This window comes from Helianthus annuus, chromosome 11 (genome assembly GCF_002127325.2).
Source record: "Helianthus annuus cultivar XRQ/B chromosome 11, HanXRQr2.0-SUNRISE, whole genome shotgun sequence".
In the NCBI taxonomy this organism is placed as follows: Eukaryota; Viridiplantae; Streptophyta; class Magnoliopsida; order Asterales; family Asteraceae; genus Helianthus; species Helianthus annuus.
Window position 1 is genome coordinate 79,926,577 of NC_035443.2, and position 14,317 is coordinate 79,940,893.

General features: G+C 33.1%; 1 protein-coding gene and 2 long non-coding RNA genes across 5 annotated transcripts; all 3 read right to left on the minus strand.

Annotated features, from left to right (window-relative positions):
- Window positions 1-922: 922 nt before the first annotated feature.
- On the minus strand, window positions 923-2,110 carry LOC118483933. Of its 3 annotated transcripts, XR_004872448.1 has the most exons (4): window positions 2,043-2,110; window positions 1,273-1,372; window positions 1,124-1,186; window positions 923-1,035 (listed from the first exon to the last, which is right to left on the minus strand). It is a non-coding gene; the product is annotated as an uncharacterized LOC118483933 (long non-coding RNA). The 3 variants fall into 3 exon arrangements; XR_004872447.1 differs by having other exon boundaries at window positions 1,124-1,372; XR_004872449.1 differs by having other exon boundaries at window positions 1,124-1,372; window positions 1,953-2,101.
- LOC110896804 (casein kinase 1-like protein HD16) lies at window positions 2,110-3,017 on the minus strand. Its single transcript, XM_035979740.1, has 5 exons — window positions 2,980-3,017; window positions 2,601-2,724; window positions 2,468-2,529; window positions 2,304-2,373; window positions 2,110-2,143 (listed from the first exon to the last, which is right to left on the minus strand). The coding sequence occupies exons 1-5, from the start codon at window positions 3,012-3,014 to the stop codon at window positions 2,120-2,122; spliced, it is 315 nt and encodes a 104-aa protein (XP_035835633.1). The 5' UTR covers window positions 3,015-3,017; the 3' UTR covers window positions 2,110-2,119.
- Window positions 3,018-3,776: 759 nt separating this feature from the next.
- LOC118483934 lies at window positions 3,777-4,848 on the minus strand. Its single transcript, XR_004872450.1, has 3 exons — window positions 4,800-4,848; window positions 4,503-4,581; window positions 3,777-3,859 (listed from the first exon to the last, which is right to left on the minus strand). It is a non-coding gene; the product is annotated as an uncharacterized LOC118483934 (long non-coding RNA).
- Between the last annotated feature and the right edge of the window lie 9,469 nt (window positions 4,849-14,317).

Consider the following 14,317-nt stretch of genomic DNA (forward strand, 5'->3'; position numbering starts at 1 on the left):
ATTAATGTAAAAATCTTTCGCTTAATGTTCAAAATAGTGAAAAAAACCCTACCACCAACATATGCAGCGGCGGAGCTTGGCCAAAAATGTTCAAAATAGTGAAAAAAAACCCTACCACCAGTAATGACATTTGACCCCTTAAATGTAGATGGTTGGTATTACCCTTCTCATTATCAAAACACATGGCCGTCAAAAGAACTCTGCAAACTCGATAACATCCTCTGGTCGTTAAAGTCGATGTAGGCTCGGAATAGGACTGACACTTCAGACTGCAAAACATGTTCAATTGAATTTGTTAGAAGAATATGCATAAAAGAGACGCTTTCAAGAAACAATGGCACATTTGGAAAGAGTTCCACATTCTGAAGCAGGTAGAACTGTTACAATGGTAGCAAGATTTTAAGTGACAAAAGATTCTTCCCTGATACAGGATTCGAGTTGATTATTTATTCTAATAGATGTTGTGGTCCTTTGGGCTCCAAAACAAATCCGATATATATACTAAATGTCTGGGTCAAGATACACCCATAAATATAGTCCATGATGTTTTATGTTGTTTTCTGCATATATTCTAAGACCACTTTATGATATAAGGGTGTGTTTGGTTTAGGAATTTAGAATGAAAGTGATAGTATTTGTTTGCTTTGCTTGCTGTGATAAGTTATACAATTCGATTTCAAAACCATAAAGTATGGGTATTTTGGTCACTTTAGATGAATTATTAGACCACCTCTCATCCTCCTCTCTTTTTGCCTCCTGATCTTCATTTTGAATAATAATCAGTTAAATTTTTAATTCGAGTTTGCCAGTTTTGACCAAGTCTTGTTTTGACCCACTTCCAGTTTTGCATAACTCAACTGAAGTGTTGTTTCTGAATCGGTGTCATCGGATCCATAGTAGCATACGGTATCCGGCAAAACCCGTCATGCTTCGAGTGGGCAGCACTGCTATTGGAACAACAACATGAGTGTATTCTAGGAAACCAAGTTGACCAGGTTGTCGAGTCAACTGTATGAAGCACTTTAAGTTTTCCATCTGCAGCATACACTTCAGATTGTTAAAGATTAAATAAACATTTAGCAAAAAAAAAACTTAATAGAATTTGATGCTGTAACGCGATTACCTCTCCTTGAAGAACATCGTTTCATAAGCAAGTTCTCGTTCCTTTGCGATTTGAATGTTCAATCTCCTCAAACAGCATAGCATCATGAACACAAGATTCACAAACTAAAAATTTATTAAATTCCCATTAATTTAAAGATAGATCAAAACCTTATTTTCTTTGATTAAAACTAAGCCATCAGTTAGTTGTTTCTCTAGTTGGTGCAGTTGCTGAACGCTTGCACCGCCAAGGTTGTGGCCCATAAGCCGCCTACACCATAAACACAAAAACTATAAGAAAAATCACATATATACCCAAAGACTGCATTACATAACATAACGAATAAAAACAAAGATGAAATTTGTGAAAAAGACTAACGCAACAGCAAAAATTAAGGCTGACAACAATGAGCTGCTGTTGATCTGATGCGGCCGATGATGATTGACCAAACAACAGCCTGGAAGCTACTGTTGTTGATCGACTATTGCTGTTGCTGCTCTTACATGTAATGGATATCTAACAGTATCAACAACTATGCATAAAGAGTATTTTTTAAGATGCGATTCTAGGCATACCCTTATTGTTTAACATAGATATATAATATGAAAAGTTATTTGGCTTAAAGAAACTCAGATAACCGTAATATCTATGATATTCGTAACTTTTTCTTTTCATAATCGACACTAAATAAGAATTCCTATGGTTTAAGATATTATTACTGTTAGATATCCATTACAAACAGCTGATACTGGTTTGAAAAGTAGATGTGTATGCCCTTACGCCACTATCACTTTCCAGTTTGTATAATAGAATGTCCGTGTAAATATTGAAGTTGTGTATGCTGACGTACCTGATGCTCTATTGACTGAGGCGAAAAGCCAACATTCGCAACAAACCAAACCAAAAAATCAAAGAAATAGGAGAAGAGCATCGCGCATACCCGACAACCTCTGATCACCACCATTATCGGGTTCGCAGCAGAACCCTAGCCGCCGCAGGACCAACGTTTCTCCGTCATCAGGTGAACCGAACGCTAAACCGCTGTAGAAAATCAAACTGTATTGGTTAAAGATTGCAATAATTAAAATCCACTGAGCTTTACGTAAACCCTATGTTAGAAACGATAAACCCAACTCCGATTGATAAAAATAGGTTGAACAATAAAGAACAAACCCAAGAAGGGTAAATCAAGAAAGCTCACATGGATATAATAATCTTCTTGGCGTCCTTTGTGACGGACCATTGGAACTCCATAACACCCATTAAGGGTACTTCAAACAAAAATATTAAGAAATTAATTACCATTTGAGAATGCATTATATGTTTTATAAAACAAATTAGAAAAACGCTAAAATGTAGACTTGCCACTTATATGGAGAACAATAACCACATCCCTTGCCATTTCTATGCTCCAATTTCAAAGCAACCTGCATCCCAATATGTTGATAAAATAAACCCTTGAAATACATATACAATAATAACTGTTAAACTGTTGTACCTCAACAGGGCCTGTGTTTCCCAAACTACCAATCACCTTTCTTCCTACATAAACTTGACCAAAGCCTCCTTTACCAAGTTTTCTTTCTAACCTGTATGTATGTAGGAGAATTGCCAACTTTAACCTGAAACAATAAACCAAAATCTTGAAAATCATGAAAAATCTGAATTTCGTAATTAAAAAAATATAAATACTTTCAGCGTTTATGATACTAACAAAAAAAAAAACAAAATATATCGTGATTTCCAGTTGATTAACAAAGGTATCGGATCCTACCATTACACATAAACATACATATGGGTAGGGTTCAATATATTAACAAAATAAGCTGAAACAAAAACACTTTTATTAATATGTATAGATACAGATATTGTCTCACCAGCATATGCATAAACGTTGTCTTCCCAATGCCATTATCACCAACATTTACTACGATTCAGACTTGGTCCCCACCGTAATACAATTCAACTTTTGTGAGCAAATCAATAGGCCAACCGCGAGTTTCGACAATCGCGGCTGCTTCCAAACTTGGCATTAACGGTCGCATAGACATTAATGGCTTGCAACATCAGAAACTTGACCACTTGACCTGCTATAGACATGATGATGCTAGTTAAACTCAAACTCATGTAAAATAATTCAAAATCAAAAGTTTACACATACTGTGCTATGTACCATTGCTGATAACTCATGTTGATTCAACAACTTTTAAGAAACAGAATTCACACTCCCAGCAAGTCATTGGAGCGGCAATCACCAGCATATTACCAACTCCGTTGCCGAAGAATACTCTATGCATATCTATAAAATCACCCAAAAATCATTTAAAAATATTTGAAATGAAAAAATAATATGCATTGTCAGTAAGAGACTAACTCACATCGTCAAATGTTCTAAGAGATCAGCGTCAGCGTTGATTATTAGCGATTGGTGTCAGACATTTACATGCTTCTTTTGTTCTTTTTGCAACTCGGGTGTCTCCAAAAAATTAAGAATACGTGGTTAGTGCCACCCTTGCTTCTATTAACACGATGCAGTATCAGCAATAAGATGAATTGGCTCTGAATGATCTGAATCGTTGCGAGAAACGTGAATGCATTGGTGGCATCAAGCGGAATTCCAATGTAAATAACATGTATAAGATGTCACAACACGCTACAATCGTAGGAGACAACCCAAAACAACATCAAGTAGACTCCTCTTTGCGATATAATTGCCGATAACCACACTTGAGGCTTCGCGTCTTTGTCCTTGCATATCTATAAAATCACCCAAAATCATTTAAAAATATTTGAAATAAAAAAAAATAATATGCGTAATCAGTAAGAGCCTAACTCGCATCCGCCGAATGTTCTAAGAACCAGCGTCAGCGTTGATTATTAGGGATTGGTGTCCGACAAACTGATAACTATTGTTATAGTCAATAAAAAAGAAAACACAAACATGTTTCAAAGTAAGAGAAGCAAAGAGGACAGTGAGTTAAGCTAAAGGGTCAATACGGTCTTTTCAAAAAGCATCAATTTGGTATGGGTCAAAGTAGGTTCCGAAAAAATAGGCAACGACCACATTGACAAAAGTGATGACTTGTAGGTGGTGGCATTGGGATGGTGCTAGCCCATATGGATCTATTCTAAATAGGCATATGCCATGATAGCACACCTCTGGAATTGTGCTAAAAAAACTAAAGCAACCATCAACCAAATGAATAATAAAAACCCACACGCTTTAAGTAATAGCATATTTATATAATTATAAATAGATACAATCAGTACCAAAACAACAATCCAAACATCCTAACAGTAGAAGCAACTGACAAATCCAACTGACAAATCTTCGTATGAGATGTTTAAGGTTACAATAGACCTTCAAATTGCAACGTATTCTCTTATGAGATGATTGTACCTGATGCTTGAATGTTTAGATTTAAGAGGCTTCAACCAGAAGTAAGATGCATGCGATATCTAGGGCTTCAAAAACAACCCTACACAGTTCATACAAAGGAAAAAAACATCAAACTAATATAATTGTAAATAATAAATTGTCATCAATGATGGATGATTGTGTACCGCAAAACCCTAATCGCACCCTAAATTAATCAAATTAAAAACATTACAATGAAGAATCATAATACAATGAAAGTATAAATTTCACAAAGGAAAACAACAAAATGTAGGCAAAGATAGATTACAAAGAAATTACCTGATTAATTAACATTCTAGAAAAGAAAGGGACCGTTCTTGGACCATACCAAACCCTAGCCACCAGTGAAAAGCTTTTTAGACATCAAAACGGCTGAAATAAAAGAGAACACATAAAGATATCTTCAGATTGCATAGGGTTTATGAGATTTGAAATGGGATTGCGATGAGGAAATGGAAACCCTATCTAACATATTCACAAACACAGAAATACCAATCACCAGCAACGGGATGTGAGGTCTAGCGAGAAAAGGAAACGGCTGTAATGGAATTGGCGCTCAATCTCTTTGAGGGAGTGGTTTTTGATACCAATCCTCCTTGCAGCAACCGACTCAAGAGAGAAGTAAAACCCTAATCGTCAGGACATCAATGAGTAGGATTACGCATTACATATATCAAAATAAGGAAAAAAATCGATGAAGAAACAGAGGAATACATAATTATTAATAGATCTATGGTTCTTGATACCAATCCTCCTTCATCGATTTGATTGCTAGTATTCAATTGAAGATGGTGATGGATTGGAGGATGGAGCATTGTTTTGAAAACGGATGTACAATAAAGCCAATAAAAGCCAATAAAGCCAAAGGCGGTACAATCAAAGAGAATCATGGGAAGTGATCGATGTATATTGCCGCCCAAAGAAGAATTCTGTGGAATATTAAGTTGACAGGTTGGCAAAAAGAGGTTTAAGCAAATGCCAGTGCCAAAATTGTTTTGTTTTAATATAAGTAATAGATATTTATAGATTATTTCAGTAATGTTCACATTGAACTTTAATCACGACTTTCACGAAAGTAGGATAAGAAACTTTTTAATAACTCTCTATATACTACAAAAACAGGTTCAATATACAAGCAGTAAAGCTGTATGTACAATTAATTAAATAACTTAATAAAGAAAAAGAATAATAAACAAATTAGAAAAATAGAAAAAAACAGTAAAAAAGCAAAGAAAAAAAAACAAAAAAGTTCAGCCCCAACGTGACAACGTGTATATAGTGGAAAAGATTCTAAACATAACTCAATTAAAAAAGAAAAAAAATACAAAAATATAAAGAGCGCTATGCATGTAGCCCAATCGAGCCGCTGTTCATACACTAGTAAAAAAAAGTCAGTTGCTATTCACCAAGACAAAGGCTAACGACCAAATATCAATAGGCCCATTCTATTCATAACATGCTAGTACGCTACTTCGACCACTTCATAGAACAATTACGCCTCACTCATATGAGGCATTTTCCCAAACTTGCTTGACCACCTCACCGCCTGAGATGTGCCTCATGAAAATGGGGAGGGGGGGGGGGGGGTATATATGAGATCTAGAAAGAAAATAATTAGGTTAAAGTATTAGAGAGTTTGATTGAGTTGGTTCCATGAAGAAAATCAATAATCAGTTGGGGGATTGGGACCCTTAACTTGTACGGGTGAAACCTCTTTTAGAAAGGCCAGCTGGGCCAAAAATCTAATGGGTTTGTCTAATGTGGGTTGATTTGGGTGCAACGAGCCAACACGTGATTTCGGAAAAAAAAAAAAAAAAAAAGAAAATTCAAGGTTAGCATCTTCTTCTTTCATCTATAAGTAGATTGTTGCCATGGCCGCAGTGGTGAAGTTTGAGATTTCCGACCGGGAGATCGAAAACCTATATACCAAAATATTTCTATAAAACAAGGGCGGACCTAAGGCTATATCAGGGTGGGCGGGCGCACCCCCGGGAAAAAAAAATTTTTAGTGCTAAGTTCCGTCGAAAATCCCGTTCGCACCCCTTGGAATTTTTCATCCGCACCCCATGGAATTTTCTGTCCGCACCTCTTGGACTTTTTCGTCCGCACCCCTTAGGTAAAAAGCGTTTTCAATTTATATTTTAAAAATATTCTTTAGTAAACTCCTATTTTATAAAACATGCTACCTAAATTATTTTACTTTTAATACCTAAATAACTAAACCTAAATACCCAATACATTTAACTAGCTCACTACTAAGTCTTAGCCCAATAAACAAACCCAACAAATCATCAATATTTCAAACTAAAATAAAATAAACAAGCCCAAAACCGTTACATATTCTATCCTGCTCTCTTTATCGTCCTTGCACGCCAGCGATCAGAACATCAACAGCGACAACAGTGAACAGTCAGCAGCCGCATACCACCGTAATCAGCCACGGGTAAGTTTCTTTGTTAGTTTTGATGATTTTTGGCTGGTTTTTGGTTGATATCATCCACCTCCAGCGGCCTATTATAGCCGCATACTAACCATAGTAGACATGTGCTTCGTTTTGTTTTCATTATGTTATGGTGGGTTATATAAATTAAGTTCTTTTGTTTTACATGACCCGACTTGACCCGAACCGACCCGATACGAACCGATTTTTTTTTATATACCTTGGGGCCTAAAATTTTTAAAAATGTTACGCACCCCCATGGAAAAATTTCTGGGTCCGCCACTGCTATAAAACCAGGGGTCAAAAACGTATATACCCAAAATTTCTATATGAAAACTGCATACTCCCCACTACTGAATGAAAAGTTCGAGGGGTCGGCCGCCCTCCGCCCCTATTATCCTACGCCCATGCATGGTCGCGCGTTGCGGTAAAGACACATTAATTGTTCAAGGTTGGTGCCTTGGAGGCATGTTATGTGAAGCGTTAATCATATAAAAACGTGTGTTTCAACCTATTCGATCTAAAGCATTGTTGTTACAAAAGAAACGGAATCGAACCCGAGTTGTTTTGTTTAGTGAGTGTTTCACGTAAACTACTACACCACCCTTATCTTTGAATCAAGACTTAGCAACGTCAGAACGTACAACTCGAATTTATATCGTTGAAGGAAAATGCATTATATTTGACCCGACTCGTTTTCGAACATTGTTTACGTCAAAACATAGACTACCCGAAAATGTATGCAAAAATAAGTATGAAAACATATTCTATTTGACCAGACTTTTTTCGAAAAAAAAAAACTATGTCGAAACGTGAATTTATATTGATTATGTTGAAACATGAGTATATATTGACACGTACACTAAAACATCAAGACGCAGGCCAACTGAAAATGTGCATAAAAATAAGCCATGAAACATGAATTTACACGACCCGTACATAAAAATAATTACGTGCAAAAATTGTACATAAAAATAAGCCATGAAACGTGAATCTACACCGACACGCATATAAAAATAATTACGTGCAAAAATAGTTTTTTTTTTCTTTTAAGCTAAAGAATGAAAATACGTGGGAAAATTTAAAATCTTAGAATTCAAGGGGTGAAAATGTCAATTTCAAAAGTTTAAGTGTTGTTTTGTGAAGTTCTAAAGTTTATTGGTTGTTTTGTCTTTTTGAAAGGGACTTCTTATGACAAGTTGCAAACTTGAGGATGTTAGTTTGTCGTTGGGGAAACCCCAGCGACCTTTGTTTCTAAGTTATAGATAAAAATAAGCCATGAAACGTGGATTTACACCGACATGTACATAAAAATAATTATGTGCGAAAATAGTTTTTTTTTTCTTTTAAGCTAAAGAATGAAAATACGTGGGTAAATTTAAAAAGTTAGAATTCAAGAGGTGAAAACGTCAATTTCAAAAGTTTAAGTGTTGTTTTGTGAAGTTCTAAAGTTTATTGGTTGTTTTGTCTTTTTGAAAAAGACTTCTTATGTCAAGTTCCAAACTTCAGGGTGTTAGTTTGTCGGTGGGAACCCCACCGACTTTTGTTTTTAAGTTATAGATAAAAATAAGCCATTAAATGTGAATTTACACCGACACGTATGAAAATAATTACGTGCGGAAATTGTATATAAAAATAAGCCATGAAACGTGAATTTACACCGGCATGTACATGAAAATAATTACGTGCGAAAATAGTTTTTTTTTCTTTTAAGTTAAAGAATGAAAAATACGTGGGTAAATTTAAAAGTTAGAATTCGAGGGTAAAAATGTCATTTCAAAAGTTTAAGTGTTGTTTTGTGAAGTTCTAAAGTTTATTGGTTATTTTGTCTTTTTGAAAGGGATTTATTATGCCAAGTTCTAAATCTGAGGGTGTTAGTTTGTCGGTGAGGAAACCCCACCGACGTTTGTTTTTAAGTTATAGATAATAGGTTTAGAAGAGATGTTTTGACTTTTGAGCATTCCCACAACCACTATACTTGTGATACCCAAAAACCCTTCAAGTCACTTTCATTGAATTTGCGAGTCACACACAACACACAGAGAAGACATTATAAAACCACTAAATACTAAATCTAACCGTCTAACAAGAGAGCGGCATAAACAAAGAAATTAAATGGGCAAAGGGAATTTTTTGGTTACTCACATCTAAATAGAATAGAATGAATCATTCCTTTATACAGTTTGACATATAAAAATAGACAAAGTAACGAAACACAATTTATTAAAAAAAGTAAGAATATAATTGTCTCGATAATAATAATACTAACAACAACAACAATAATATATTAATGGTAAAAAATAATATAATAATAATAATAATATATTTCATTTTATTTCCTTGAATGAATGAAAAAAAAACATCTCCTTATAAAGGAATGATTTATATTCTTTGTTGAATGCTCCATTCCATTACTACATGATAACCAAACATGTTTTTTTTTCAATTCATCTGAATGATCAATTCCATTCCATCTTCTGTTCAATCATATCAAACGCTACCTAAAACTTTATTAAATACAACATTAATAAAAAGTTCTATGCCAATATGGGTAGTTCACTTGGTAGAGACTCGTTTCTTTTTAGAAAGGAGATCCTAGGTTCAAACCTAGAAAATGAGAGTTTATTTTAGAGTTAAATGCCATTTTAGTTCCTGTGGTTTGGGTCATTTTCCAGTTTAGTCCAAAGGTTTCATTTTTAACCTGTGGGTCCAAAAAGGTTTCACAGTTGCCATTTTAGTCCACTAGGTTAACTTTATCCATTTTTTCTGTTAACGAGAAGGCCAATTGGTCATTTTATATGGCTGAATTGCCCTTTTAGTTAACAGAATTACATACAAAATGATTAAATTTGCCTTCTCGTTAACAGAAAAAATGGATGAAGTTAACCAAGTGGACTAAAATGGCAACTATGAAACCTTTTTGGACCCACAAGTTAAGAATGAAACATTTGAACTAAACTAGCAAAATGACCCAAACCACAGGGACTAAAATGGAATTTAACTCTTTATTTTATTAATAGGTATAATATCAGATACGAGTAAGATTTGTCATAAAAAAGAAAAACAAATAAAAAGTTCTATTGATAGGGTGTCTATTTTCCTTGTCAAATATCCCTAATTGCCACACCACCAATCACTAAGACATTTTGAAAGATGTACTAAAAACAGGCTCGCTTACGCAAATGAATCCATATAAAGATCTTTACAACAATTTCCATGAGCAATGTAAGACTTATAATTGTTTCCAAATCTATTATATATAATAAATCAAAGTTATTTGGGCCACGTGCCACTTAATTAGGGCATCCTCAGTTCTTTTTTTCCGCCCAACAGTATCACTGCCCTTTTCCTTATATAATCTCTCTTCTCACTTCTCCTCTTTCTTTACAAATGCGTAGGGTTCCTTCTCTCTCTCTACTCCGGCGATTCAAATTCAAATTTCACAAACCCTGCAAACCTTAATCTGCTTGCAGACGCCACCATAAAATCTTCTTTTGTTCATCGATTACTTCATCAAAAGGTTTGTTCTTCTTTTTTTTTAGTTGAAATAGTTTTATGATTTCCTCTTATTTATACTAATCCTTTGTGTTTTGTGTCTTTTCATGTAATCATTGCTAGGGTTATGATATAGAGTACAACATCTGTTGATTATTGATCTGTGAATGTGTTCACTGCTTATTCTTTTTGAAATTAGGGTTTCGTTTGCTTGAGATTTGAATCTTCCGATTTTTTGGTTAATTTTTGTTGATATGTGGTTTTCCATAATCATTGTATGTGTTTTTGTTTTTGATTTTTACTAAAGTTTTGTTATCAGAGTTGTGACTAAATGATGATTGTCAATGATCTGTTACAGATGATAATGATGATGATTGTTCTACTGTTGTTTTCCAGTATCATTGTTTCCAACATCGTTTAAAGTAAGTGTTTTTTTTGGCTACTCCGATTTTCAAATTTTGAGTTTTTAATTATGAACTGATATACTCTAATTCTCGCTTTATATTTCAGTCTAATGACAGTTGTTTGAAGTTTCATACAATATGTTGCGGGTTATTATAGGTTTGTATTCAAAGAAGTATAAAGTTTAATTAAACACAAAGAAAGATTATTAATTTACAGTTAAAATAGTTTTTTCTTATGAGTAAATGATGATTATAATTGACTTGTGCAGAAGATGATGATGACTTGTCCAAGAAAGGATCTCTACTGTTGTAAGATAAGATTTTATCTTACTAGAGTAATGGTCTTTCCTGCCTTTTTGTATTAAAAGAAGCATAAAGTTTGGTTTTAAAGCAGCTCTTTATAAACAAAGTTAAGGATTAAGTATATGAGGACAGGGCTACTCTTCAGCAGCTGAAGAAGTGTTTTCATGCTGCATCTTCGTCTGTTCACTAGAGATCAGCTTTCTATAAATCCTGATGTTTATGCATTGAGTCCTTCCATGGAGTTCATGGCGATTGTTGGAGATATAAATTGATTGACTTATGTAACTAGAGTTTGATTAACCAAAGGAAAACGACTGTTTAGTATCAGCAGTGGTTCGGCATCTACAACGGATTCAAATTTAGTATTTAATTATCAGTGGTTCTTGTGTAACTTTAGTATTTGATGTAGTACAACAGTTGTTTGATCTGTATTATTAAATACAACAGTTCTTTGATCTTTATACTACTAAATAAAAATGTAGTACACTTGGATGTTAAATAAGTTCCTCATTATGATTATTTGGATATAATGTTTTTGAAATTCGTTTTTTTTTTTTTTTTTTTTTTGCAAATAGATGTTTATGGACAACTTCTCTTTAAGGTCAAACATTTGTTTAACCTCAAATATGTTTTTATGTTAAAACATCTGTTTAAGGTGAAATATCTGTTTAACTCCAAACAACTGATATTGAAGGTCAAATATCTGTTTAAGGTCAAAGATATTTTTCATTAATCCTTAAAAGTCTGTTGGAACTACTGTTTTGGTTCAAACATCTAATTGTTAAATGTTATCCACTGCTGAGAGACAACCTCTTCTTCATTCTTTATGTTGACCACTGACTGTCCAAACGTCAGTGTTTCAATCACTGTTAGCTATCTACTGATATTTAAAAATTAAAGTTAACATAAAAAATCCAAATAACTGTTGATGAGATTATGTTCCATATAAAATTAGTAATTAATGGTAATTTTTTGAGCTTTGGACATCTTAAATATGGAAAATGGAAATTTCAAATTGACAGATATTTTTTTCTTAATTAAAGTTAAAATAAAAATTAGAAATGTCATGATGACAATGGATTTTCAAATTAAATCAGTAATTATTGACAATACGTTAACTTTTCAAATTCAAAATATGCAAAATGGTAATTTAAATCACTGTTGGTTATCCGCTGATAGTTAAAAAATTGTCACTGGTCACATTTTTATTCTTCATATCCACTGATATTGACCTTTATTACATTTACTAAAAAATATCCACTGCTCACATTTTTATAATTGATGCGGTTAATTAATTATAAAATGAAATTATCAAATGAAAACTAAAATTGCAATAAAATTACCGTTTAACCTAATTGTTACATTCCAATAAGATAAGAGTTCCTCCAATATTGTTTTGATGATAAAAATTAAAGTTAACATAAAATATCAAAATAACTGTTTTTGAATTTCGTTTTTTTTTGGCAAATAGATGTTTATGGGTAAACTTCTCTTAAGGTCAAACATTTGTTTAACCTCAAATATGTTTTTATGTTCAAATATCTGTTTAAGGTCAAATATCTGTTTAATTCCAAACAACTGATATTGAAGGTCAAATATCTGTTTAAGGTCAAAGATATTTAAAATAGTAAAAAATGAAAGTTTTCATTAATCCTTAAAAGTCTGTTGGAACCACTGTTTTGGTTGAAACATCTGATTGTTAAATGTTATCCACCGCTGAGAGACAACCTCTTCTTCATTCTTTATGTTGACCACTGAATGTCCAAACATCGTGTTTCAATCACTGTTAGCTATCTACTGATATTTAAAAATTAAAGTTAACATAAAAAATCCAAATAACTGTTGATGAAATTATGTTCCATATAAAATTAAAAGTTAGTTGTAATTTTTTGAGCTTTGGACATCTTAAATATGGAAAATTGGAATTTCAAATTGACCTTAAACAGATATTTTTTCTTAATTAAAGTTAAAATAAAAATTAGAAATGTCATGATGACAATGGCTTTCAAATCAAATCAGTAATTATTGACAATATCGTTATCTTTTCAAATTCAAAATATGTAAAATGGTAACTTAAATCACTGTTGGCAATACACTAATAGTTAAAAAATTGTCACTGCTCACATTTTTATTGTTGATATCCACTGATATTGACCATCATTGGTTTTCCTAAAAAACATCCACTGCTCATATTTTTATAATTGATGTGGTTAATTAATTAAAGAATGAAATTATCTAATGAAGAATTACAATGAAATTACAGTTTAACCTAATCGTTACATTCCAATGAGATAAGAGTTCCTCCAGTATTGTTTTCTTGATAAAAGTTAAAGTTAACATAAAAAATAAAAAACTGTCAATTACATTTTGTTGCATATCAAATCAGTAATTAATGTTAATTTCTTGAGCTTTGGACATTGAAAATATGCAAACTAGGAATTTGAAATTGACGGTGTTTTTCTTTTAATAAAAGTTAAAATAAAAATTAGAAATGTCATCATGGTTGCTTTCAAATCAAATCAGTAATTACTGACAATATCCATAACTTTTAAAATTCAAAATATTCAAAATGGTAATTTAAAATTGACATTCTCTCTCTCTTTTTTTTTCCTAGAAGCGCAACATAGATTCATAGGATTAAAATTTATTCATTTATTTATGACCTTGAAAGTCCAATTATTACATAAAGAACATACTGAACCAATAAACTTTTAAATCTAACAATAACCGTGAGAATTAAGAAATGACAGCTTCAACTCCATCGATTTCTGAACTTCTTGATGAATGTCCTTCAGCATCGCCATGAACTCAACGTCTCTATTACCGCACTCTATATTGCTGGCAACACAAAGGTCACGAACTGCAGTTGAAGGCATTCGCATAAGATTTCTGGAAACCTGCTCTCTCGTGAACAGGCCAACTTGCAATCCATCAAAACATCTCTTTAGCTCTTGAAGAGTTGTCCTATCTTCATACACCTGTTCCTCTATATGCTTGACAAAACGCTGCTTACATCATCTGATTTACAGTAGTGAATGACGTCATATCAACAATAAACTATATTAGTCCACTTTTATGAAAATATGAATCTTGTTAGGAATTTGTGATGAAAAAACAGGTGAAGTGGTCATGAGTTTATATACTTAATCAATCTA